Here is a 26,941-nt window from a genome sequence, read left to right as displayed (position 1 = left end):
CGTGTCCTGTCCAGGAAGTGAAAAAGGGTTGGTTTGTACAGAACGTGTGTGGGAGACGGCATCCTTGGGGAGTAAGTGTGCTTAGGAAATACCACTGGGAAAAAGGGTGAAGCTGAAGGGATGGTGTCAGTAATTAGGGGGTGTCAGCCACTTTTTAGGGGAAATCCTGCTGTTTTTTGCCACTTGTTGTAAAATGCCCTGAAGCCATCCCTAAAAACGCACCTCCTGCAGCAGCACCTGCAGAATCCTGACACACAACCCCTGAGGAAGCCCAAAAATGTGGCAGCCCTAAAAAAAAAAAAAACCCCGGTGCTGATTCGTGGCCCCATCCCCACCCCGCCGGGGGTTGGGGGCGGCCCCGACCCCGGCTCCGCCCGCCCCTTCCCCCGCTGCCGCCGGGCCGGGCGCATGCGCGGCGCTGCCCGGAAGCAGGCGCCGGGCCGGGCCGCGGGGTGAGGCAGCGGCACCGGGCGGAGGGGACGGGACGGGACTGGGGGGGGGCCCCGCCGCCGCCCCGCGCCCCGCGAGGAGGAGCCGATGGAGGGGAACCGCGACGAGGCGGAGAAGTGCATCGGCATCGCCAGGGACGCGCTGGAGGCCGGAGACCGCGACCGCGCCCTCCGCTTCCTCAGCAAGGCCCAGAAGCTCTACCCCACCGACACGGCCCGAGGTGAGCAGCGGGGGGGCGGCACGGCGGGGTCACCTCGCACCATGCTCCAGAAACAACGAACGCCAGGCCTGGGTTCCCTGGGTGCCAAGTAAAGGCATTCAGCGAACGTTTTCCACCCCCTCCTACCCCCCAGCTCTTACACGTAACCCCAGGTGCCATCAGGGCTCTGCTTTTTTTCACAGCACGCAGGGTTGGTTTGTTTTCCCTGCAGGACTGCATGGCCGCGGCTGGTAAATCAGCAGGAAGGAGGTAACTCTGCTGCCTGGTTCGCATCAGGCGTGTGGCACTGTTGGTGTTCTTGCCGCTTCCTCGGAAATGCAAGCAAACAGAAGCCGGCTGCGTTCCCCTACATTTCTGTAGTGTGGGATGATGGCATGCTTGGAAACCTGTGCAGCTTTTTGGGATCTGTGTGGGCCAGGAAGGCTGAGGGTTTCAGTTCATCCCCTTTGGTGGGACAGGCTAACCAGTTTTGTCTGTTTCACGTACCTTATTACCACCCTTAGCCTCCAAAATCAGTTAGAGTAGCTCTCAGGAAAACCAAAAGACATCCCCATGTGATTTGTTTTGAGATCTTGTGCTTTGTTTTTTATTTTAAGTAGGACCGCTACTGCGTAACCACCATTGCCAAGTATTCAGAGCAAGGAGTAGCCGGCTAATTAGGCTATTGTCTGTAGGACGCTTCTGTTATTCGCTGTGGAAATTAGCAAAGTGTGTCACAAACGAGGTGCGGATCTGGTGAAAAGAGGATGGCCCTGCGCTTGTGGTGGTGGCCTGGGAGCTGGGAGCTGTGCACTGACACCTCCCAGCATTTCTCTGTTTCCATCAGTGGCAGCTGATTGTTTGTGCTTCGTTTTCCAGGTATTATTCACCTTGAAACAAGGGCCTGATTTGTAGAACTGGTGGGCAGTTAAAGCTCCATCTGAAGCTAGTGAGAACTGCAGGTGCCCTGATGCCACTGAAACAATCAGGCCCTAGGCCTGGTTTTAACTGGGTACTTAGAAATTAGGGGACTCTGTAAACCTGTAATATCCCCGTGCTTCGGTTCCCTAGCCATGGAGGTTGGTGATTCCTTTTTAGCCATCCCATTTCCTCCCAAAATAACACCAACTCGTTGAGTTTAAGTTTGTCAGGTACTGAAATTGACCTGTTAAGAGCACAGAAAGCTGCAAAGACCCAGAATATCCTGTTCTCAGGACAGGGACTGGGAATTGTGTAGTAAATCAGGGCTGGAATTTTACAGGGACAAAGAATAAATGAAACGGCTGCTTCATTATCTCGTTGTCCTTTTAGATAAATTACGTTAGGGGTCCGCCTGGAAAAAAAAAAAAGAAAACAGTAATTCGTTAGATAATTAAAAATCGTGTCATAGCATATACACAGAAGAAAATAGTTGAGGTTTCTGACTTAATTCTAACACCAATTGTTATTTTACAGACGTAAAACCCCATAAAGGGTTGGTTTTCTGTGGTGGAAGGATGGTGTGACAGCCCTGGGTGCCCTTGTGCTCGCTTGTTCTCTCTTTGGGATGTACATTAGGAGGTTCCTTCTTTCCAGTCTCTCTCTGAAGCCACAAATTCACCATAGGGCATACCTGTAGTGTGAATTTGGGAACAGTTGCCCACCATTTCACAGGTGGTGTCCCATCAGCAATAAAAGCAGCGAGAATGGTGGTGCTGAGTTGGTTTGGGGTTTGTTTTTTTTGACTGGCGGGACCTTCCTCCTCCTCCTCGTGTTCCAGCTGTTTACAGAAGGAGTAGAGCAGGTTTTAACTGTTACCTCTGAAATGATGTGGCTTATTTTTGGCAGCATTTGCATGGAAAGTTCGGTCACCAGTGAAGTTTGGTTTTGCCAAACAAAGCCTGAAACGCGCTGAGTGCAGTGGTGCTGTTTGAAGGCTTTACTGGTGCGAAGTAGGAGGTCGGTGTGGCACTTGGCTGATGACTTCATGGGAACTGCTCGCGTTGACGTCGCTCTTTGCTAGAAAACTGTTGTACAATTCAGCTGCTCCATCAGCCTGTTAAGTTTGGTTGTGAGTTTGATTCGTCTTGCAACTGAATGGGAACTAATTGCTTGTCTGGAAAAGATTTGAAGAGTGAAGATAACAAAGGACGGTCTCCTTGTCAAACGTGTGCGCCGTTCTGCTTGGAGCTGGAGGCACCGGAGGACGTTACAGGCAGCTTTATTTTTTCAGGGCTTCTCAAGATTGCCTGCACTGCTTCTGATGCTGCCTTTAAAAGCAAGCGTTTCATTTCAGGAGTTATATGAGCTTCATTTTTTGGGGGTGATGCTCTACTATGAGTTCAGCTGGTCTTCCCAGCAGTGAAATGGGAGTCGTGTTCGACCCGCAGTGGAATCAGATGCAGTGCGAGGATCTTTCATTCAGGAATGAGAAAAGGTGCACGCAGGAGAGCCTTCGTGTGCTTGGAGGTGAGACTCATCGTCCTAACCTGCTAAGAAAATACCTCGTTGACTCCTTGCATATCCTATTTTAAAACATCTGTGTGCACTCTGCGATTTCTCTTTAATCCTGTCAGTAGCGCCGTTCTAACACCTGCTTTTACCACCACCACTTCACGGATGAGTCAAAATCTGTTGTGGCTGTATGAACTGGGTATTTTTACCTGGAGGAAGCAGCAGCTCCAGACCCTTTGTAGGACGTTCCTGTTCAACACAGAGCAGTCGCGTGTCTGTGTGTGCTGCGTCCTGCTCGCTTGCAAAGTTAAACGCTTACGGATATGACTGAACAACGCTCGCTTTCTGCGAGTGCCCTAGATTGTCTCCTCGGCACTGCAGCTCCGTTAGGCAGGCGGGAGCGTTGGCAGGGGTTTTAGGAAGTAGTGGTGTTGGAAGCGTAGTGCAGGCAAGGCAGCTCCCGGACAGACTTACTGCCTGGGTTTGCTCCGAGGAGTTGCTGGAGGTTAGAAATGCGACTTGCTGCCTGTATCTGCGTTTCTGCCACTTTTGGTGCTGCACAAGTGTAGGGATGGGGATTTTCTGGAGGAATACAGGTACAAAGACAGGCTTTGTAAAGCTGTTCATTAAGCATCGTTTACAGAGAGTAAGTCAGGGTGGCGTGATCGATAGCATCCCTCGTTACACCATTATTAAATACTGAAGGTCACAAAATAGAAAAAGAATAATTCTGTTTTATCACTTATCTGGAGCAAATCCGGTCTGCAAACGCTTCATTTTGAGGGCACTCATGTTCACATCTCTCTTCTCGATTAGTTCTTACTTCATTAACCTGAAGACTTCAACTGCTGTACCAGATGGTACTGGAAGCAGCGTGCAGCTACTCGGATGCGTGCTTCAGTTGCAATCCTTCACGCAGCTACAGCTTTCCCGTTCTCAAGAACCTCACTTCGTTTGTAGTGAAAACACCCCCGAGTGTACAAACCAGCACATAAACGTGAGCCTCCTCTTTGTTTCCGCAGTCAAAAGCCTGACCTGACCACCGAGGAATCGTGCTGAGGCAGGCACGAACGCGAGAGCAGTGCTGAAACCATCGGACTGTTTCGGTCAGGCGGCGTGGGGCTGCCTGCCCGCAGTCCTTGGGGCCGCTGCTGCCAGCAGGTAGTGGGCAAAGCCTGGAGTAAAAGCAAACTGGGGAGCTCCAGGAAGCACCTCTCAGAAAAGTGCTTCTCTTCCTTTTAAACAAAGCTCTGCTTCCTTTTCCTTCCTGTGCTGCTCTGAGGTGCAAGCTGGAATGTGGAGGAGCCCGGTTTGCTGCTGCCGTGGGAGAGACCGTGCTAGTCAGAGGAGAGATTTTAAATTAGATTTAGGAGAAAGTCCTTCAGGCTGCTTCTCATTAGCTTCTAGAAGAAAATGCTTTTTCACAGCAAAGTGACAACATGCCTTCACGGTGAGTGGGATCTTCTTTAATGACACTAAATAGTGCTTGTTTATGAAATGCTGCGGAGTTTGCTCAGTGTAGTTTGCTCTGAAAGGCTGTCTCCTCAGTAAAGAGAGGCTGTTTAATAAGAGCAGGGTGCAGCTGACTGGTCCCAATTTACCCGGGGCAAACAATCGTTGAGATTTCAGCTCGTGTTGTCTGAAGGGGGTATAGAACGTCAACTTGTGGCCACCGATGGCTCAGGCTACAAAACTTCAGCTGACGTGCTGCAGAACCCCCTAGCAGGGTGTGTTGCAGTTTTCCAGCCTGACACAAATGTGGCTTCATCTTTCTGGTTCTCACCCCTCTTGCCACGACGAGACGTTATCGGTGCTGTTCCGAGATGTAGGGCTTCTCGTGCACCTCCCCAGGTGAGCGTGGGCTCAGTTGTGACACTCGCCGAGTCATTCATCAGGAAGCCTCTTGTTCGTGACCTCAGGTAATGAGGTAACCCCGAGGCTGCTTGTTGGGAAGGGCAGGGGGCTGAGCAGCCCTGTTTGCCTCAGCAGCTGCCAACAGAAGCGTGTAACTTCAGTGCAGATAATGCCCAGAGCTTGCAGTGTAGGTTGGGTTAGGTGCCGTGGCCTTTTCCCTGGGACACTACACCTTACTTGTCTTTTTTTTTGTCTTTTTGTTACTGTGACATGTAAGGATGATGAGCTGAGAAAGAGCAGGCTCTTTTCTTCTGTCACCCTCTTTAAGGTTACCAGAGAAAGCTATGGACCAAAGAGCATGTTTTGTTACAGCACTGAGACACCAGAGGTTCAATCTGCTGTTGGGGGAAAAAAAAAAATCTCCATTTTGCTCTTCTCATTTAGTATTAGTGAAACACTCAATTTATTATTATTTTTTTTAAAGAAACAACGGAAATGAATGGTCAGTTTTGCTGTAAAGTCCATAACTCTTGGTTCAAAAGCCTGTTAACCAGATAAATATCATATAAAAAGTATTATTGTGTCATAATTATCAATAAATCTGTTGCCAGGACAAGTTTGCCTGCTTAGGCAAACCAGGAGCTGGGTTTGGGATCTGGGTGGAGCAACTGTCAGGTTCTTTAGGGTGTTAGCTTTGTTCCTCTTTTCTGTTTGCAGTTGCTTATTCAGATACTTTGACGCTTTCACCCCAAAGAATGCGTTCAGTGCCTCTGAAACACATGGAGATGGAGTACCTGGGCATATTTTCTCTGGTATTAAATTACCTTGACGGAGATTGAGAGAATTCCAACCACGAATTTTGGAACGCTTTTCCACAGTTGTGCCATGCAAAGGAGTTGCAGACTGGCCTCAGACACGTTTGTGGTACAAAGTGATGATTGAAGAGAAAGGGGAATATAGCAGCCAGTCTCTTACGGTGCAGTGCTCCCATTTAAGGCACTTGAGGGCCCTGACTTAATTCCTAATGCCCGTAATGATGCTACGATATCCTGTTGTTTTGCAGTTTTGTTGGAAGCTATTACGAAGAATGGAAGTGCTGCTGGGGGAGGCGCCTACTGCCGAAAGCCAGCCGGTAGCAGTGATCAGAGTAAGCCCAGCAGCACGAAGGAGAGCAATGCCTCTGCTGGGAGCGAGAGTGGGAAAGGCTACACCAAAGACCAAATGGAAGGAGTATTCAGGTATGGCCTTGCTTAAATACACCGCTGGTTTTCATTCTGTGTGTTGCGTGCTTACGTTTTCAGAGGTAGCATCAAGAGAAGCAACAGAAAATTCAAAGTACAACTTGCAGGACAGTGTTTCTATTAAATATTTTTATACTCAGCTATCTAAGTTTGCATTACATCCTTACTCTTTAAAAGTCTAAAGCTGTTCAGGCTGGCCTGAGCCCAGTGTTAGAAACTATTTTGTTCTGGAAGTACAGATATATGAGAAACATGGCAGCACATAACCTAAACACTGTTTGTAAACTGTCTGGAACTTCATGTAGCATGGTATCATTAAGACGGGATAAGAGCAGAAAAGGAGGATGTGAGAAAAGAAATAAAGACCAATAGAAATGTCCTTTTGAGGCAAGTAACTCGTAGGTTATGTGATCGTTACACGCTCGTTGTCAGTAGCAGTGAGAAAAATACTGTTTGAGATGTGCTCTTTTTTGGTTTTTTCCTTTGCTAAAGAAATATTGATGTGGCCACTCTAAAACTGCACACCTCCAAACCCACCTTTATTTTCAGATAAACAGAGCCCGGATATTTTCAAGGGAGTTCAAAGAAGGGAAATGAAAAGGCCCTCATCTCCTAGTTTGTGGAGGTTGACCTGTTGTGCAGAACACAAATCTGTGTGTTAATTTTTTGCTGGGAAATGTACGTCGCTGTTAATATTGTCTTGGGATCTTTTCCTGACGTTCAGCAATCTGTTCAGCTGTGCTGCCAGTGAGGAAAAACTCACCTTTCTGTGCTGATACAGCAGCGCTGTATTCAGGCAGGTAGAAAACAGCATCTCTCGTGGTTATCCTCTTCTTGTGGCTATTTACTAGAACTTTTCATTTACCATCATCTCCCTGGTTGATTGATGCAGTTGACCTTCATGGGGCATCTAAAGTAAACTCGAAATAAGCACATAGATTTTCCAGCCACCTTGAGATACCGGCTGTGTTATGTGTGTGTGCAGGTGAGGCCGTGGGCACGTTTGTGAGCCAAAATATCCAGAAAGTAAATCCTCCATAAAACGAGGCTTAGATCAGATGAAGACATGTAACACGTTTCCAGAAAGCTGCTACAAGTAGGGCTGTGTTTCTGCCAGCGTTCACTCACCCGTGACACGCCATTCTGAGCTGCAGTCTGCTTTGACATCAGGCTGTCTGCAAGTTGTTTCTTGTTTGCTTATTTGTTTTATGAGAAAGTAACATTCTCTACTTCTTCTTGCCTAAAATGATGCTACAGAGCCAGCTTTTCTCCACGGTGTGCTTTTATGGGATTACTTCCTTGAAGGGGCCTTACTAGATACCAGACAAAATTATTCCAGTGTGGGGAGATGAGAACCAGAGGTATTCACCCAAGTCACGCATTGAGGATAATATTGATGCAACACTTCTTTTCAGTGACTATTTCAACAATTTATTTTGTGAATATAAAATTTGGGGTTTAAAATCCCTCTGTGGGGGTTGCAAATAAGCATTTGTACTAGCTTGTAGAATAGCCCAAGTTTGTTTATATTTTACATACAACTTAGAAAATCAGCTGTTAAAACAGCATCTTGACCTTAGTCCGAGTGATGCATCCTTTAGTATAGCAGATCCTAAACCTTTGGAGAAAGCCTGCCTTTTAGTTTAGATGTGCAGTAATCAGCAGAGCAAATCTCTAGCCTTGCTGGAACGTTTGAAGAGTTTGTCACGTTGTCTGTTAGTGACATCAACGCGCCACTTAAAAAATTTGTGGTGAAGAAGGAGAAAAGAATGTTTTCCTTGCCCAGGAGAACAGCATTAAATCCAAACAGTGGGCTAAAACCTAATGGAAAAATAGAACACATTCAGTGATGATAGCTGAGGGGAAGCTCATATTTAAACCACAGTGAGAATGAGCTTTTTAGTTGGAAACATGACAGGCTGCATATGTTATTGCTTCAGTCGGGCCCCAGACTTTTCCAGTTAAATGAAACATGCCCCTCTGGGAAGGGTATTCTTTAGAGAGTCAAGCTTGTCACCACCATATGCTGCTGCCTTACCACAGCTGAACAGTTTTCAGAGCGTTGAATTGGTTATAGAAATGCTGTGTGGAAAAAAAAAAGGTGGGTTTAATTTTGTTTCATGCCTGATTTCTATTTTTTCCTGTGAAAAAAATACATTTTTAAATAGCAAGGTAAGAAATCTTCAATTCTCTGTTAATTCTGAGTCTTACCATGAATTTGAGTCCATCAAACTAAATTGTTTTGTATGCTTGTGATTTGAAAGATGGTCATTATCCTCAGGTATTCTTCTCCCTAGGAATTTTTGGTTCTGTGTTAGTAACTCAGTGCAGACTTGAGAGGAGGTGTTGCAGATGTAACTACACATGCCACGTACAACCCTTTCTTACAGGCACTGGTGAGCAGTAGGACAGGGATGGCTCTGAGCTCTCCAGCTTGAATCACTGAGTGGTATGCCTGGAGTTGCCCAGAAATCTTAAATTTGCTTTAGGTTTAAGAGGCTTAGTGAAGACACTTGGATCAGTAGAACTAATTAACCTGCATCGCTTTTCTGGGTTACTCGAAAGGAGTACAAACAAACACCTGAGTGCTGTTTTTATTTTTTCCACATACACAGGGGACGCTGCTCACTAGCAAGCTATCATAACACTTTTCTAGAGCATTGCATGAGCTTGCAAACAAGTTACTCGACAGGGAGAAGCCTAAGGTGCAACACGTTTCCACTGATTGCATAAGTGCTGGGTGATGCTCGGATCTCTGTAAGAAACGAGCTTACTGTTGCAGTGGGACAATTTGAAGGTTGGGGTATTCAAAAGCACCTTGTTATTTTTGAACTGAAATTCTGTGGAAACGCCATCTGCACGCGTGCATCTTCTTCTTAATGGTGGTTATCTTGTCCCTATGGGGCTGGATCAGGTTGCCATTACAGTTGAGGTGGCCTGCGTGTCACAGCGATTGACAGGAGATGAGCAGAAATCTGTTAGGACCGGCAGGAGGTTCCATGTGTTTTCAGAGCAAGTGCTCTAGAAGTCTCTAGGAATTGAATCCTGTCTGAGCAATGTCAAGATAAGCGTGTGAGCATCACATGCGCAGGAAAAAAAGGGAGATTTGCTTTTGGCTTCTGCAGCCTATACTTAAATGTTTAGTATGGGTTATTGGAGCTTTTTACTGAGATAAAGAGATGAAACATCTGTGTAAGAAAGAAAATGGAAACTTATTTTTCTTTTACTTAACTGGAAAAGTGTTAATTCTTACAGATTACAGTCGTCAAAGAGCTGTTAATTACTTTCAAGCAAATTCTGTTCGTAGTATCTGCCTTCTTATACCACGTGTGCAGATACTTTGGAAAGGTTTTGTGAACTAGCATGAAATTAAAAATAAAAGAATCAATTGCCTGCTGTGCATTAATCCTTCCCATTTCTTTTTATGCTGTCAAACGTGTGTTATATTTTACTGCATAATTTGAAGAAAAATGTTTTTGAGCTGTCAGTAGGTTGTACACTTTATAAAGATTCCCTTTAAATGATCTTAAAACTCATGGGATGTCCAATGCCTCTTTAGTAAAGAAGCTAAAGTATATGTTCCAGATTACCTTTTTGAGAACTGCAAAAATAACTGCTGTGAGTAGTAATATATAATATGTTAGACTTGGTTTGCTGTCTTGTGAAAGCTTTGTTGGAGTATTGCTTCTCCTGCACTGCTAGTGCCTGCCCCTTGGAAGAGAGCACAGGAAAGGTTTATTTTTTTATTTTTTTATTTTTTTGGGGGGGGATCTTTGAGCTAGAACCAACACAAACTGCTCGAGGCATGAGCTCTGTAAGGAACCTTGCAAGGCAGGATTAAATTTCATCCAGTAGTGGTCAACTGTTAATCAGCAGCTTGACTTGAATTCATCGAGCAAACCAAAAATTCTCTCTGTGCATTTCACGTAAGGAATGCAAGCTATGTGCAGGCCTTCTGCACACTCAGCAAAAAGATACAGCGTTACTTTTTTTAACATGGGGTCACGAAGATAATTAAAATAGAATAATAAGAGCAGTCAACAAGTCTTTAAACAGAAAGAAATCAGGGCATGCCTTTAATTAGGCTTCTAGAACTGCTGTGAATCATTGAAACACGCAGTTGAATGGTTGGGAAAGTCAAGGTAGAAATCATAGTTACAAGGTCTGTCAGGGAGAAGTGGCACAGAAGATACAGTGGCAGAAAGCTTTAATCCACACTTTTTACAATTAAGCTACGATTTACAGTTAAGAAAATAACTTAAAACCTGGAGGAAAGTATGCTAATGCGAGCATAGAGTTGAATATTTAATACAAACAGGAGAAACAAACGGAGGGAGTGCATCTGAGACCAAGTACCAAGAGATGCACCCTAATGTGGTGTCGCATCTGTAAGAAAAACAGTGACCTGAAATGTCTGGGACATAGCAGGGGTACACTGGTAACAGCTTGAGCTCTGCAACAACAGCGTGGAGATGCCCCTCTTTCCAACCCAGAACACCTGTTGCAGACCACACTTTCTGCATCCAAACCATGACTGGCACATTCCCAATTCAGCTGCAAGATGCCATTTGCTTCAGGCTCTCTGTCATCTTTGGAAACTTGAGCCTAGGTAGAAACTGGTTTGTGCTTCAGTACATTTTTCTGCTAAACGCTGGGATCAGCGTAGCTTCCTTTCACGCAGTTCTTTATCTCTGGCATTCACATTGCTGCACGCTGTGCTGCTCGGTTTAGATTACCATCGGGAGAAATAACTGTGGCTCCCAGCAGGAGCTTTTGGCGATTGTCGTCTAAGTATTTGTCTTTTGGGCCATCTCTGTGTGTGCACAGAGGTTTTGGAAGGCCCTTTGAAATATGTAGTAGTAATCAAAATCCGTAGCTACTGATCAGTGCAGGTATTTGATGCAGAAGCGCAAGCAGGTTTGGTTAACCTGATACAAGCTGTTGACCTAATCCGAATTGTAGATTCGAGCAGTGGAACAAGGAGCAAAGCAATAGGATCATGTCATTTTGTAGGCACAGGAGAAGCAGTGGTGAACTTGTGCAGGTGAAAGCAGACGTCTCTGCTTTTCTCTGCTCAAACAATTCAGCAAGGGCAGAAATCAGCTAAAGAGCAGAAGGAACTTCAGAGTGATTCTGAAATAGAAGCAATCCAGCCAGGAATGAAAAATACAAGAATCGCAGCTCACAAAAATAAATTGACGCTGAAAGCAACAACTTTGAAATAAGCCAGAAATAAACAAACAAGCAAAAACCAGTTCAAAAGAACAGCTAACATCAGTGATCAGCCTTTTCTAAAACATCCACTGGTTTTCCTCTAACTTTGTGTTGCATGACTGGGAACTGGAGAGCAGTGGGAAGACAAGTGGATGAGTGCTTCCTCCATCCCTCATGAGACAAATTTCCACAGGACAGCTCAAAGTTCAAGCAAGGGATCGTGGCAGAGTGGGGATTGGGGTGCCTCAGCCTACGATACCAGTTGGCTCGGAGACGAGGTGAGGAGTAGGCCGAGAAGGCCGGCTTCTACTAAGGAGCAGGGATCAGAAGCGGGCCATGGCTCCAACAGCTCCCAGCAGCTGGAGAGAAGTTTCTGCTAGGGATGGGGGCAGTCGGAGGGAAGAGGACTTAAGACACCACAAACACTGATGAATTTGTTTAATTGGAAGGCACCTTCTGATCATCTTCGCTTGTGCTGCCTTCCCCAGTGCGAAGCTGCTGTGGAAGGAGTTTGGGTGCAGAACTACCTGGACTTTGCTGAGGGGGCAAGAACCGAGCCATTACCCTGTAAGGATTGCTTTTTGCCTCGAAGTGACAAAAGACAAGACAAAATTAAAGACAAATTTAAGACAAAATTAGGCAAGACTCTCATCTAATGTCAGGGTGTAGTGAGGGTTTCATAGCACGAAGTCACTGCTGAGGATTCCAGATACAGGTACAGTTTTTGGCCTCTGTGTATTTACACGATCATTTGATGTACTTTAGCTTTAAAGTTTGATCTACCTAATCCAAAGTCCTGCTGAACTCTGCAAAATTGCCTTGCGTGGGCCACGTGGTTCACTACGAAGCGGCGCGCAGCAGCGCTCCTGGGGCTGTCCGCCAGAGTGCTTGCAGCGTGTGGTTGCTGCTGGGGTTTGTAAGAGCCAGCACTGAGCTGCTTGAGATGTGAAGATGAAGAGCTGAAGATCTGTTCACTGAGGCAGTGAACAGGAGTCACGTTATCTTGGGGTTCGTCCTGTGCAGCAGGACATACCTGGTCTGGAGGCTCAGTGACAGGTCTGTGGCAGGCAGCGTTCCTGTGAGCGGGCCAGGCCCATCCTGAGGTGAACCCACAAGGAAGAATAAAAGTCAGGGGTGGCCATCACAATCTCACAAAGGCTTCTTTGTTCAAGGCTGGCTGTTTAGCCTAGGCTAGCCAGTCAGGGTATGAGGGCAATTTGGAATAAGGTGTGCTTGAAATGCTAAGTCATGGCTTCATACAAAATCGGGAATGTCGCAGTGGAAATATCTGTGCATTTGCATATTTTGTTTGACAAAGCAGACGTTAACAAAGATATGCAAAGAGAAAACAGAAATGTGTTATATCTTGGCAGAATGTTTATTTCTTGACACGTAACAGCTCCTGTGTTTGTGTCCTGAGCCAGGCTCAGGATAGCAGTTTCATTCACCTCTTCTGAGGGCAAGCTCTGTATGAGCCACGCAGCAGGTTCCTGCCCGCACATCCTCATCAAGACATAGCTTTGCTTTGGTGACTGGCTCTAAGCAGTTTGTGGGCTCAGAAACTGGTGAGTCATGTACTGACCTGTGCATCTTCTGATCAGTAACAGCCGTTCCTACTGTCCCCGTCAGGGTTGGCCACCACGGGACTTCCAATGGCCGCGTATGGGAGGAAAGTCTGGGGCAAGTTTTGGAGGATTAGAACAGGTTGACGTTGCTTGGGTTGGTTGTTGTTGTTTTTTGTTATTTTTTTCCTCTGCTTTTCTCTTCATCCTACAGTGTTATGAAGTAAATTTTATTTTATTTTTTTCCATGTTTGTTACTTCCATGAGAAATGACCATATGCTTTAGGGGGAAGAAGTTGAGGTGAAGAACTTAGACCAGATGCAGAGATAGCAATTTCTTGAAATAAATCTTAATCCAATACTGTTAGACCTTCAAATAAAGCTGTTTGTTCTTGATACAGTTCATAAGTAATCCAGATCTTGAGGCTAAAGATGAAGGGATCTGTGTATGCTACCAGAATTTTTGCCAGTTGTACAAATTAACAAGCACAAGTTTCCAGTACTCAGAGTGTAATTTAATGTATTTTCTTTCCATTACTTCTTGTTGACGGATTTACTGTATTCTTTTTAATTAGCTTTATCAGCTTCCTAACTGCAGCTTATTAAACACTACTTCAATATAACGAGCTATATTTGTGTCACAGGATGTTCGTGCTGGCGGCTGCCTGCATGCATTTGATGCAGTGCTCTTGTGAGCACTGCACCGAGACAGCCGTGAAAGCTCGTGTTGTTCCATTACACCACAAAAAGGATCCCTCAAATGAAACCTGAGTTGATCAATGTGAGAGCTACGGAGGGCCACACACGATGGTGTGGGTGTACTCCTAATGCTAGCATTCCCTTAATTACAGGGTTCCCATTCTTCATTCACCAAACTGCCAAAGGCTTGCTTACTCCCTTTTTTTTCCACTTGGCTACTCTGTGTATAGTCTTTGTAACACTAAACCCATATTTACCTAGAAATGTGTGCGATTAAAGGAATGTGGACACAGTTACAGCCATGTGAAGAGACTCACATTAAGCTTTTAAAGTATTTCTGGATGTAATTTCTATTTCTTGCTCAGACCAGCTCTTTTCTTTTGGTATTCTCCAAATGTTAGCGTGCCTCGTTTCTGCCATGCAGTTCTGTTGTTCAGCCTTATTTTTCTCTGTTTCTAATCTCTTATGATGAACTCTTAACTTTTTATTAAAAAAAAAAAAATAAAAAAAAACTTAGCAGGATTGATTTTAAGGTGTATTTATTGGTTTGATGAGTTCTTCCTACCTACATAGAATTAACTTTCTCTCAGTCCCTTGTAACTGCAGTTTCTCTCTTCTGGGTATTGTAAAGTATACAAATCATCAAATCATTTCCAGATTTTGCTGTTCGTCTCTGTGTGAGACTGCTTGTAGTATAGACTGCTATATATAATATAGACTGCTTATACTGAATTTCCAGGTTTTCAGAGTCTTCACTGAACATTTGAGATGAGTTGAATCTGTAATTGCAGGAAGTGTTTATGTTTTTTTTAACCTATATAAACACTTACAGAGTAAGTTTCTTAAGATCCAGGTGCATTCCCAGCAGCAGAGGTGTTCTCACATACCTTATTTCCCTCAAAAGTGAATGTTTGAATGAATTGTGACTTGACTTTTGTTTGGAGAAAGGAAGGTATTGTTTGTTTTGGTTTATATCCTGGATAACAAAATACATTTGCTGTTGACAGTCAAAACTGGTCTTTCTACCTGCTAGCTCTGCAAAGTAAATTTGAAATCCTCATTTTATGCATTATTAACAGCAATATTCACATAATTGGAGATGAGGAAATTCTGTAAAAACTGCAAACAGAAACCTTTTCTTACAACGGTGGTAGTTTTACAATACAAGTAGAGCAAAATAAATTTATGCAGTAAGTAATTTTGAGTACAGTAGTTTATTGTGCTCGGTTTTGAGCTTATTGTGAACAATGGCTTTCTTATTTGTTTGTAGGGTGGAATTTTTTGTTTATTTTGTATTAAAAGTGAGAGTTGTAATGTATTCCGTCAGTACAACATGTTAGCTCATTTGCAGCTGTGTTCTAACATACTACTATTAAATCCTTTTGGTTACAATATTTTATTTCCTTTTCTTTTGCAGTATAAAGAAATGTAAAAATTATTATGAAGTCCTTGGGGTGTCAAAGGATGCAGGTGAAGAAGACCTAAAGAAGGCTTACCGAAAACTTGCTTTGAAATTCCATCCGGACAAAAACCATGCACCAGGAGCAACAGAGGCTTTTAAAAGTAAAGTTTTTACTTAAACTTTCTTTTATGATTGAACTCTGTCTGTTTAAAAGCAATTCATCTGCATTGTTGGATTGTCATTCTATAAAATTGTCAGTGTGGTATTTTCTAGCTAATATTAAACTGACCTTTTTTAGCCAAAGAAATGTTTGACCTTTATTATTTTGGCATATACCTAAAAGTTGAGATGAATAATGGGGACTTCTGGAGAGGGTTCGTTTTCAGAGGATTGACTGTAATTTTCAGGTACAGAGAGGGAACACTAATGCTTGCTTTGTGAACTCCAGTTGTGCTTCTTTGCTGTCATCCATTTTGACTGAATGTAAGTCTATCAGCTGAAGTTGGTTCAATGTAATATCGGAACATACAATACGATTATTCAGGGGTTTTTTTTGGAGGGCAGGTTATAGCATTTACCATTACTTTGGCTTCTGGAAAACCTGTGTCAAGAATGGTGATTTGAATGAATAGTAGTAGTTACATGGAGTAAATATTAACAGTCCTCATAAATATGCTATTTTTTAGGATGGGAGTAGTACACTTAAAAGGACAAGTGACACTTAATGGTTGGTGCATTGCTTTTACTGGATATGCAGCTTGTAGTGGATGATATTATATTATATTATAAGTAAATTGATTTCTAGTTTAAGCATTGGTGTAGCCCTCTAAAACATCCTGACCGAATACACAAAATTGCCATGGGCATATTCATTTTTATATTGCTGAAATTAATAGAATTTTACTAGGTAGGCATTTGAATCCATGACATTTGCTTTTATTTCAAGCTCAAATAGCAAAGTAACAATAGCAAAAGGCAGTTTTTACTGAATCATGCGTTTTGCTGAGTTACCTTTTCGTTACAATTCCTCCCATGTGTGTACTTTTGTTACTTTTTCCATACAAAAAAGCATTTATTGAGAAATGCCCATTAATAGTTGCCTTTGCCTGTTTCTTTGATCAAGATTTACAATCTGATCTGACCTAAGGCTGCCAGGCTTTGCCCACAGCAAGGAGAACAGTTTTGAAGAAAACTACTGCTTCATCTCAAACATAGATGAAAAGAAACACGAATCTGTCTCAAATGATCATGCAGAAAGAAACGATCTGTGGTATTTCTGTATTTTTTCCTGCATGAGGTTTATATTCAGACATTTGAAAAAAATTATCAGTTACAATGCTTACATTGGGGAAAAAAAATGCCAACAAGATTTCTCATACGGATTTTAAGAGGTAATTATAATAGCTTGTTAATAATTACAGAGAAAAGTAGATGTACCATAGCAGGAAAGCTTATCAGTGATTGTTGTTTTAATAAAGCTATGTGATGGCTTTATTCTGAAAAAGGTGTTCTTATAAAATTGTCTCCAGCCCTAGAAATTAAATAATTCCTCCCTGTTAATAGCATTTTAAATAATCTTTGAAATATTGGAAATCAGCATCTTATTATTTAATCTTTGATTTAAAATGAGCCCTTTGGTCAAGTTGGATTTCTTGGACTTAATTTCACTTTCTGGTTCTTAACTAGATGAGTGCTTGAACAGAAAATCTTGCTGACTAAAAATATAAATAATTTTGAAATAATTATTTTTAAATATTTAAATAATTTAGATTTTTAATCTTTAAAGAAAGCTAGCATTTTTCTTGCATTGAAATGATTGTCATCTCTTTGTATGGCTTAGTAAATGTATCATTTAGTTTGCCTCTAAAGGTGCCTGATGAATTTCTGACATACAGTTGAGAAAAGGAGTTTCATAACAAAATGTTAAGAAAATGTACTTTATTTTAAGGAAAAGTTACATTAGAAAACAGGATTGAGTTTGATGTCAGGCAAGGTACTTGTATCTTGAAACTACCTGGTACTACCCTTTGTTGTATTAAGCAATCTTCCTTGAGGTTTTATTTTAGGTTAGAAGTTTGTGATTTCTTCAAATATAATCACTTTTAATCTCTTGGAATCTCTTTCATTTTTATGTCCTTTATTTAAAGATAACTCTATTTGGATCAAATCTGTTTTGAATTAGCATCAACTAATCAAAAGCAAATAGTAAACAAATAGTGAAGAAAGCTTGCTGACCATACCGTGACAGTATGGTGTCCTCATTTTATATGCTCACCTGATTAATGTCACCTTAAATTTTAAATTGTTGAAAAAAAAATCTAAGTTTTTACTACTAGTTTTATCATTGGCTGAGTAACAGAGTAATCTTGTGGCAGCATTTGCTGTCCTTAGTGTGTATCACATACTCCCAGGCTTAATTTCTTTGAGTTTGCTTCTCCACTTAAAGTCATTCTTAATTATTGTTTCTAAGGGCATCTTAGGTTTAGTGAAGATGTGACTGAGTGAAGATTGTGCATTAAGCGTCACCAGAAGTTTTCCTTAAACCTGCAAGAGCTGTGTGTGTGCACAGCAGCTGGGGTCAAAGCTCGTAAAGTCAGCAGGCCTCGTGGTCTTTTCACACTGCCTCTTTCCATGCACACCTAGCTGAGTTTTTCCCTTTCTGCTTTCAAAATTGAAGTTGTTCATTCGTGGCAATGTAGCGTGAAGCGGGACAGGCACCCAGGCCAGACTCTAAATGTTAAGGTTGTGTCAACAGCCTTAGGAGCACACAGGTTCCTGTCAGGCACGCACGTACACCTCTAACATTACGTCGTGCAAAACTTTGTGTTATTAACGTACTCCATAAGGAATCTTCAGAATCGTGAGGAAAAATTTCATCTACAAGAGCGGGGACGTAAAGTTTACACACTGAAAGAAGTTTCCACTTACCATATGAAACCAAAGAAACCTGCTGAATCTGTGACGATTTCAAGTTAAGCTGCTGGAGCTGACTGAACTTTGCGATTGCCCAGCTTCAGAGCTTTTCTTGTAGTGCTTGATTCTGTTTTCTCAGTTGCAGTGAGGAAGAAAATTTCCACAGATGTAGGTGTTCCCCTAAAAAAGGGAAGAAAAATGCCCCACTTTCTGCCCAGTTCAACAGGTTAATAGGCCTGGGAATGGTGTTGTTGGGAAACCTGGTAAAAACCGTGCTATAAACAGTAGAGATGTTTCTGTACTATAGGTGATTTGTAACACAGCAAAGGACATCAGTCTATGCCTGTTCTTGACTTCGAAATTGCAGTTGTCGTGCTGGAATAGCTCCTATCTTTCATTGATGAGAGTTGTCTTTTATTCCTTGCTTCAGAAATCGGAAATGCCTACGCCGTGCTGAGTAATCCAGAAAAACGAAAGCAGTATGACCTTACAGGCAGCGAAGAGCAAACGTGCAATCACCCTAGCAATGGTAGATTCAACTTCCACAGAGGCTGTGAGGCAGATATTACTCCAGAAGATCTATTCAACATGTTTTTTGGAGGGGCATTTCCAACAGGTATTTGTATTTGTCGGCATAATCATACTCTGAGCAGTAGTACTCAGAGTGGCATTAAAGTTTGGCATTGGAAAACAACAAAATTACTCCAAACACCCTCCATCCCCAACTCTAATCCATGTCACATTTTAAATTTCCTCCAAGTGTTGCTAAATCCCTAAAATGCGAGTTTGATTATTTGGGGTTTCTGTGGTGATCCTACGGTATATGAAATAGTAAATCAGTTGGTTTAAAGCTTAAAATATTTATTTTAAATGGCTTTGGAATTGTGAGTTACCTTAAAGCTGGGTTATCTTATGCATCATCATGTGGTAATGTTAAATTCTCTACGTTGTTGCTCCTGTTTTGACCTCTGGATAGTTTCTTTTAGATTTTAAATGTGTATATTTCTTTTCCTAGGTAGTGGACACTCATTTTCTAATGGTCGTGCTGGCTACAGTCATCCCAATCAGCACCGTCACAGTGGACATGAGAGGGAGGAAGAGAGGGGTGATGTATGTTTAAGCACCATTGATGTTAAACTGCGGATTGTGAATTTTTTTTGTAGTCATTTTCAGTCATGTGATTGTACAGCGGCTCTGTACTGTAGAGGAAGATTTATACTTGCCCGTTACATATTTTAAAACTTTGGCAGGTGGTAGTCTTACTGATGTGGTAGATGGACATGCAGATTTGAGAAGATAATAGCGTGCTTTCGTAAATCCATTGTTGTATGCCACTATCATGCCAGTGCCTAGTCACTAATTCTTGCTTGCATTTAAAAGTTGATTTGGGCTGAAATAAGAACTGTACTTACGAATTATACATAGTCCTATGTAATTACACATGACTGTATTGATGAGACTAAAACATGGAGTACTGTGTAACTGAATTCAGCTATTAATTTAATAGTGGCTTGTGGCTACGTGCTAACTTAGGAACGCTTGCAGCTTCAGCATGCTACAGATATTGTGTATGCATTGGAAAGTTAAGATAACGCTACAGTGTTTGTGAATTTGTAGTTATAGTTTCAAAGTAGCTTTTGAATCTTGAAGTAGAAAGTCATGCTTAGAATTAAATTATGTCAAATGTACCTGCTAAATTAGTGCTGTTTTATGAGATACCTGAATCTGTTGTGTTTTTTTTTTTCCACCTTAGGGAGGTTTCTCTATGTTCATTCAGCTGATGCCTGTTATTGTGCTGATCCTTGTCTCCTTGTTGAGCCAGCTGATGGTATCTAACCCTCCTTATGCCTTATACCCAAGATCGTAAGTAATTTTCAATCACATTACTTTAAAGCAGAGGGAAGGATGTTGTAATCACCTTTTCCCAGTTAGAAGCTTTTAGAGAGCCTTCCATTAGTTGGCCCATGATTTCCCACAGTGAGGAAAGGGAGAGAAAGTGTAGATGAAGTGAAGCCAAACACAACTTTTAAGGTGTGTACTAAGAATATGCTGTGCGAATGTAACAGAGAAAAGAGATTAACAATACTTGAGTTTAGGAGACCTTTTAATAAGACACAAAGGTGTTTATGTATCTCCAATGTATTTAATCAAATGCTGAAACCTGCTAAGGCTCGTTATTCTTTTGGGAGTCATCTGTGCTTATAGCCAGCAAAGTGCCCGAAGGCAAACTCATCCTTATCAACTAGATAAGGGCAAGAGAAATTGCCTGTTCTAGATTATAGTCTATCTCTGTTTTCTTGCAAGGGATTTTGATAGTGAAACTTACTTGTTTTGTACAGAAGGATCCGAAGGATCCTTTTTTTTTTTTTTTCCTTAAGAGAAAGAACTTTTTAAAATACCAAGCATGCAACTACCTAACACACTTGTCCCACTCGTCACAACTATTTTAACAATCCTCAGTTCCATCTAGAGCTCTCAGCTCCACAGCAGAAAGGCTTTTTTTCTCCTTTATTATTTTTCCAGAGTTCTTTATTTCCAAAGTGTGTTGTTCTTTTCTGCATCTAAGTTATTGTGATGTGTATAAATACTTACCTGCCAAAATGTTTGTGCATGCTCCTTGATTTTTAATCTGCAGAATGCCAAGAGGAAAACGGATTTGTCAAGGGTCGCAGAAAGCAATTTAGAATGGAGATGCCCGTACTGGGCTGTCACAATAGCGACCCGTTTTGTTTTTTCTTCTGTTGTGTTTAAATGTAATTTGCTATTATCAAAGCTTATATGTGGCTAAAGAGGTATGAAACAAGTGTCTTACTAAAGTGTTTTTTTTAAAGATTAAGGATGAAAACAGCAAAAGTTAATGTTCTCTATTTAATGTAATAATGAAGGTAGTATTTTCTTCTCTGGCAGATGGTACAGCCATTCATTTCACTGCTTGTCTTGAAATGGCAAATTCAGCAATGTGCTGTTCTTCCGTAATAACAAGATTTTTAGAAATATATTTGTGTTATAAAAAAGATCAAATAAACATCTAGTCTCTCACCCACCTCTTTTTTTTTTTTTTTTTGTAGAAGTACAGGTCAGACAATTAAAATGCAGACAGAAAATTTGGGTGTTGTTTATTACGTCAACAAGGACTTTAGAAATGAATACAAAGGAGTGTCATTACAGAAAGTGGAAAAGAGCGTGGAAGAGGATTATGTGTCCAACATTCGTAATAACTGTTGGAAGGAGAGGCAGCAAAGTAAGTTTGTTAATATCTTTAATTTCATAAACACATGCATTACTAAAAAAAAAAAAATCACAGGCAAGAATGAAGTGCTTATATTATTAATAAAACTGAATGAGAAAGCAAGGGTAAGGTTCCCCGCCGTTTCTCACTTCTTCAGACTGTCCTAGATAGTGTCACTTAATTTTGCTGTGACCTAACCACCATCTGAACGTCCTCAGCAATTTTAATCTATCATTTTGTTATCTGTGACCATTTCTTAGAAAATGACTATGTTGAATTGAGAAAGGAGTTGCTCTAAGTTCAGGACGAAAGCTGAAAATTCTAATCCCTTCCACATTATTTTATCATGGCATCCTCTTTTGTATTGTGTGTCATCTTTAGGTGCTTTAATATAAATAAAACAAAAGCCCAGATGGATGTTTCCAGCGAGAGAAAAGATAATCTGCCTGGGACTACGGTACCAATGGCACTGCTTTTCCAGGCAACCAAGGATACCCAACATGACGTGTCAGAACACCATAAGATAGAAATCAGTGCTTAACCTTTTGCCAGTGCTGAGTGATTCTTTTTTTCCTCCCTGGACTTGGTTCCTCGGCTACATCAGACTTTGAAAACAATCTTTGTAGTTCACCAGCTATGTTTCCAGCCTCGTTGAATATAACACAAGGAGCTATTTCCTTGAAGGAGATGCAGCACAGAACTTAGTGTTAAAATGTGAGAGTACTGTGTAGCATCTGCCATCTCCAAATTATCACCCTGCTATTCTATTACCTGTGACCAAATGGTTTGAACTTTCAGCAGGTAACCTTTGGTAGTATCCTACCAGAGAAAAAAGTCATTCGTGAACTGTCAGTTGCTTACTGAAAGCAAATTTCACTCATTATCTGAGTGTAACTGTCTGTTCCTGCAGAACTTCCCTCTCTGCAGACCAGATGCCCAGCCTTTCTGCTGAGATGGCCCCTTAGCTCCTCCCAGCTGTAAAAGCCAGACAGACCTCAAGTTAGTCAGATGCCTGCACGGGACTGCATGCATTCATTACAGTTGACCTCTGTGTATACAAATACAAATTACTGCCCATGCACAGCAGGCCCATTGCTTCCCAGAGGCGTTACCCTCCGTATTCATTGCGTATGCCCAAGTAAGTCTCTAGATGTTTACAAATTGCCCAAAGGAAAGCAGAACTGTTGGCAGAAAACTGTGCCAATCAGTCACATGTATGCAAGAGAAACACCTGTCCTTCTGGGGGAGAACTACCAGATGGCTGCCCTGACTACTCGATTTGATCAGAATAATGTTTTCCAGGTTTTTCAAGTACAGGAAATTATCAGAGTATGCTTGGCTATAAAACAAATAAATATCAAAATCTCTTGTATGTTTTCCAACTGTACTGTCCTTTGATTATCTTGAAATGATTGAATATGCCCCCTCTTCAAGAAATTTACATCCCATTTGCCTTCTACAAGTGGCTGCTAGATGAATGATTGGTAGTCATATCTTATGAAATGCTTTGCAATAATGAGAGATGGTTGTTAACAAAAATGAAACACGAGAGAGAAGCCAGCACAATAAAAAGGGCAGATATTCTTTGTACATTTTTCTTCAGCAAAATGTGGATTGGGTAGAACAGTCATGTTGTTTGCTATCTGCAAGTTATCAGATTGTGTAAACTACCCTAACTGACATTCAAGAAAGCAGACCCTAATAGATTTTCTCTACTTATAGAAACGGCTGACTTATATTTTTAGAGATTTAAAACACCTGTTGTGATTTTGAATTTTTTTGACAGTTAAAATCTTCTTTCCAACACTGATTGACATTTAAGAATGAATTAAAATGCTGTTGAACACCAGTACAACACAGAGAGCTCTTTTAATAATTCCTCTGAACACCAGCAGGCTGAAGCAGCATCAGCTGAAGTAATGAGCTTAACATTCAGAATAGATTTTTGGCACAGAGAAGATGCTAGAGCTTTCAATAATGTGCAAAATGAGTGTTGTATATATCCGTTTTGTTTAACGAGACCTGATGCAAGTAGTAGCTTTTGCTTTTGTTTTGTAATCAGGTACTGCTGTATGAAATGTGAGGGTGCTGGAAGGCTGTCACCACTTTCTCTGCTGAAAAAGGTGAAATGTTTGGGAAGACCCAGTGAAGGGAAGCCTGTAGCGGTGCCATTTAGGTGGTGTCTGTGTGTAGTTAGAATAGACAGAAAGAGAAAAGGGTGAGGATTAAACCTGAGGTGTTTCAGACAGCTCAGAAGAGGAATGCATCACGTGCAAAGCGTTCAGTTTCTAACCTGAAAAATCTTCTTTCTTCTTTTCTTGAAGAAACAGACTTGCTTTATGCAGCAAAAGTTTATCGAGATGACCGTCTCCGAAAGAAAGCAGATTCCATGTCCATGGACAACTGCAAAGAACTAGAACGGTTGACCAGCCTCTATCGAGGAGGATGAGCAGCAATTGTACACATACATCTTTATGTATGCCGTTATTTCTCTTGTAAATTAAGAAGAGATTTAGTTTCACCATGAATGCTGGAAAAGAGGGGTGGATGTAAAACTCTACTGTGTAGCTGTTTCCAGAAACCTTATACTGAAATATCATTTAATGGCTTCTTTACCTACTGTGAAATATAGATAACTTTAATTGTCTAGATTTTACTTCAAAGCTTCTGTGAATTCTTTCAGCAGAGAGAATAGCTCAGAAAGGATGCTATACTTGTAGAGACTTAGTCATAGTGGTTCTCCTCTACCATATTTGCCATGTAAATATCTGTGGAAAGAACACTTTGTGTATATACGAGTTAAATGACTTTCTATTTAAAATCTCAGAAATTTAGTTCCATACAACATTTTGTCTCACTGATGGAATAAATAGTATGATTACATCACTCCTATTCAGATGTCAAGCGTGTGGAGTCGAAACAAGATTTTTTAATATTTTATCTCTAACTCTATGTAAAATCTTTAAGGTTTGTCAGCTTAGAAGAACTTGGTATTTTTAAATATAATAGCATATATTCCTAATTATCTGTTGGGGTGTATTGATCTGGTGTAGAGTAGCAGTTCGCTGTTGTAGTTTTTTAGTGTTTCTAAGCAATGCAGAGAAAACTAAGAAAAACACTAATCTCTTTTCAAAGTAAGTATTTGCAAATTCTGTACAGACCATTGAAAGCATTGCTTTTAGTACTTGCAACAGTTTACAGCAGCTCTCCCGTTTGGTATTCCAGCAGCAGTGAATCCATATGTCTGGCTAACACGCATCTATAGCTTCCTTAATTTTCACTGGAAAGGTAGACGAAAACACGCAATAGTAAATCTCAAAAGCTTTTTTTTTAAAAAAAAAGGCAACCTTTTTTTTTTTTTGCTGGGAGACTTCAATTTTCTTACTCTTTTTTTATTTCAAGCTAGGTCCTAACAGTGATTCCTCAATGGGCACCACAAGTGGAGCATGGAAATACTGCTAAGGACAAGCTTTGTGCCTTTCTACACTTTTGCCAACTGTTTAAATGCTTGCTGGCTTGCAGTATGCTCCTGTGGTCGGAGCCATGTCACTTGTCCCGGGCCACGAACTAGAGGAGGAGGTAGCGTATGCATTTTTCTGGACCAGAATATTGCTGGATTGACTTCTTAGAGATGAACAAACACCGATTGGTTTCTACATCCAATGTAACTCTGTACTCGGAAGCTATGTGTAGCCACACCTGACAATGAAACAAAGGTGTTTTGAAGCAGCTATGTACAATGCACTTAAAGCTTGTTGAAAGTGGGTTGAAAATGTATTTTTATTTTATTTTTTACATTTTAACAGTGCTATGCAGGAGAATGTTTTCTTGTATGTGAGAATGCCAGGTGGCTTGTAACAAGGGCAGTATTTTTTGCTTGAGAAAACTGCCGTCTTTGAACAGTGCTCTCAGTTTATGTGGAGCCAAATTCTCAACCTAAATTGAAAGTTTAAAGACTTGACTGACTTCACTGGAATTCCTTCTGATCTAGTCTTGTCATTTGAGAGCAGGATTTGACTTCAGAAGTACACTAAATGCCATTGCTCTTGGTGATCCAGAAATCAATTTGCATGTGTACCTTTTCTAAACTGTCCCACTGGAAATGCCTTCTATTGAATTAGTTGGTGTAACGTGAGAAAGACTAGCTGCAGACTTTTGACTAAGCAGCTAAATCGACGTTCAAGGTAGACATCAAAGCTTGAGGTACAAAGCAGAAATAAAAGCTGTTGAAATAAATAAAGGGTTGCTGTACCGGATATTCTTACCGTGATGACAGGAAAAGGGAGAAGAAATGGAAGGAAACCCAAACGTTTGAAGTTTGCCCAAAAAATTTACACAGAAAACATGAATTCCCGGATTTTGCAACTGCCCAGAATGTATTGTAATTCTACTAGGGAAAACAAAACAAACTATCAAATTACATACTGGCACTCCTGTGTCATCTTAATAGCAAATAATTGTTCCAGAGGCAATAAGTAGTAAGTACTTACACCTTCTGGTCCACAAATGGGTCTGAGGTTGCAGGCAATCTCTTAGTTAACAGAGGAAAAAAGATGCGCAGCGCACTTGTCAAATACTGGAAGGATGAAGGCAGAGTTAAGAGATGGTCGTAGCAAAGCTGCCGATGGGTATAATCTGCCCTGCTCTTACTGCTGCTACGGCTGAGAAGCAGGTAAATGTGGAGCTACGCATTAGGATGGTTAGATTGCTATCAGCATCTCAGCCAACTGCAATAATGCGGTGCCTGTGTGTGGTGTAATGACCACACGGACACCAGGGTTCTTTCAGGATGAGTAACTGCTGCTACTTTTATTGATGACTTAACTTTATTATTCTGTCTTACTGAAGACAGGCTCCCTTCTTACACCATTCCCCCACAGCAGTCCTTTTCCACTCACTATTCATTGGTGAAACAACTTTGCTCAGCAACCAGCAAACCCCCAGCAACTTCCATGCCTTGACGGCTGGAGAACAAGCAAACCGAGAAAAAAAGGGTCTCCTGAATCACCCTTCTGTGTTCCCTCTAAACTCTACATTCCTGATGGCCTCATCGTTAAGTTTGATGCTATCACCAACCATGGGGCTGGTCGACCCCCATGGCCACACTCCCACATCTGTGTCGTATGGCAGTGCAGGTGTCCCAGGAGTTCAAAAGGGAGACCTAAGTTGTTACGTTTCCTCGGATTATCTATTGTAATTGCCATTTAAAAAAAAAAATGAAAAACTGTCAATATATTTATACTTGTGGAAAAATGCTACCTAGCATCTAACAGATTAAATAGCTGTGCACTTTGAAATATGCGGAATGATGCTATTACTTTCAGAAGCATAAAGATTAACCTGCTCTAAATATGGCCTGCAAACATTCTTTTAATATTTCAAGTGGGTGTTTCTCTCCTCGTGATTTTCTCAAGTCTTTCTTCTCAAGTCTGAAGGTTTTTTTTTCTTCAGAAATGTTACTGTCTTCCCTGGTCTTGCTAAATGGAATCTGATGGAAAATTCAGAAGAAGTTTTCTTGTGAGCAAGAGGCTAACTGAAGAGCGTGGAGTACTGGAATCTTTTCAGATGACCTTTCCTCAGAAGGTGAAGTTCTCACTAAAATAAGATACTGGCAAGAAAAGGGAAAAATTAAATTGTGTTTTTGAAAATCCCTCAAGTTTACTAGCTACTAAGAATTAACTTCTTACTCTTTTTATTTTGTTATGACCTGTGTTGAATCTGGAATTAAAGATAGCACAAGCATGG

The 26,941-nt window shown here is 41.5% G+C and overlaps 1 protein-coding gene across 2 annotated transcripts; it reads left to right on the top strand.

The window, feature by feature from the left end:
• The first annotated feature begins 410 nt into the window (after positions 1 to 410).
• On the top strand, positions 411 to 26,941 carry DNAJB14 (DnaJ heat shock protein family (Hsp40) member B14). 2 transcript variants are annotated; one of them, XM_068681798.1, is made up of 9 exons: positions 411 to 670; positions 6,000 to 6,174; positions 15,070 to 15,215; positions 18,398 to 18,583; positions 18,983 to 19,077; positions 19,721 to 19,830; positions 21,036 to 21,208; positions 23,521 to 23,672; positions 24,603 to 26,941. In XM_068681798.1, the coding sequence occupies exons 1-8, from the start codon at positions 538 to 540 to the stop codon at positions 23,643 to 23,645; spliced, it is 1,143 nt and encodes a 380-aa protein (XP_068537899.1). In that variant the 5' UTR covers positions 411 to 537; the 3' UTR covers positions 23,646 to 23,672; positions 24,603 to 26,941. The 2 variants fall into 2 exon arrangements, with proteins under 2 accessions (XP_068537899.1, XP_068537898.1); XM_068681797.1 differs by having other exon boundaries at positions 23,521 to 26,941.

This window comes from Anas acuta, chromosome 4, assembly GCF_963932015.1.
Source record: "Anas acuta chromosome 4, bAnaAcu1.1, whole genome shotgun sequence".
Taxonomy (NCBI): domain Eukaryota; kingdom Metazoa; phylum Chordata; class Aves; order Anseriformes; family Anatidae; genus Anas; species Anas acuta.
This window is presented reverse-complemented; position numbering and strand designations above follow the sequence as displayed.

What these genes read in the sequence shown, in the direction of transcription:
- DNAJB14 (XM_068681798.1), top strand. Translation starts at nt 538, where the DNA reads ATGGAGGGGAACCGCGACGAGGCGGAGAAGTGCATCGGCATCGCCAGG. An exon ending in AGCAACAGAGGCTTTTAAAA is followed by an intron (nt 15,216 to 18,397) that starts GTAAAGTTTTTA and finishes TCCTTGCTTCAG; the next exon opens with AAATCGGAAATGCCTACGCC. An exon ending in GGGAGGAAGAGAGGGGTGAT is followed by an intron (nt 19,078 to 19,720) that starts GTATGTTTAAGC and finishes TTTCCACCTTAG; the next exon opens with GGAGGTTTCTCTATGTTCAT.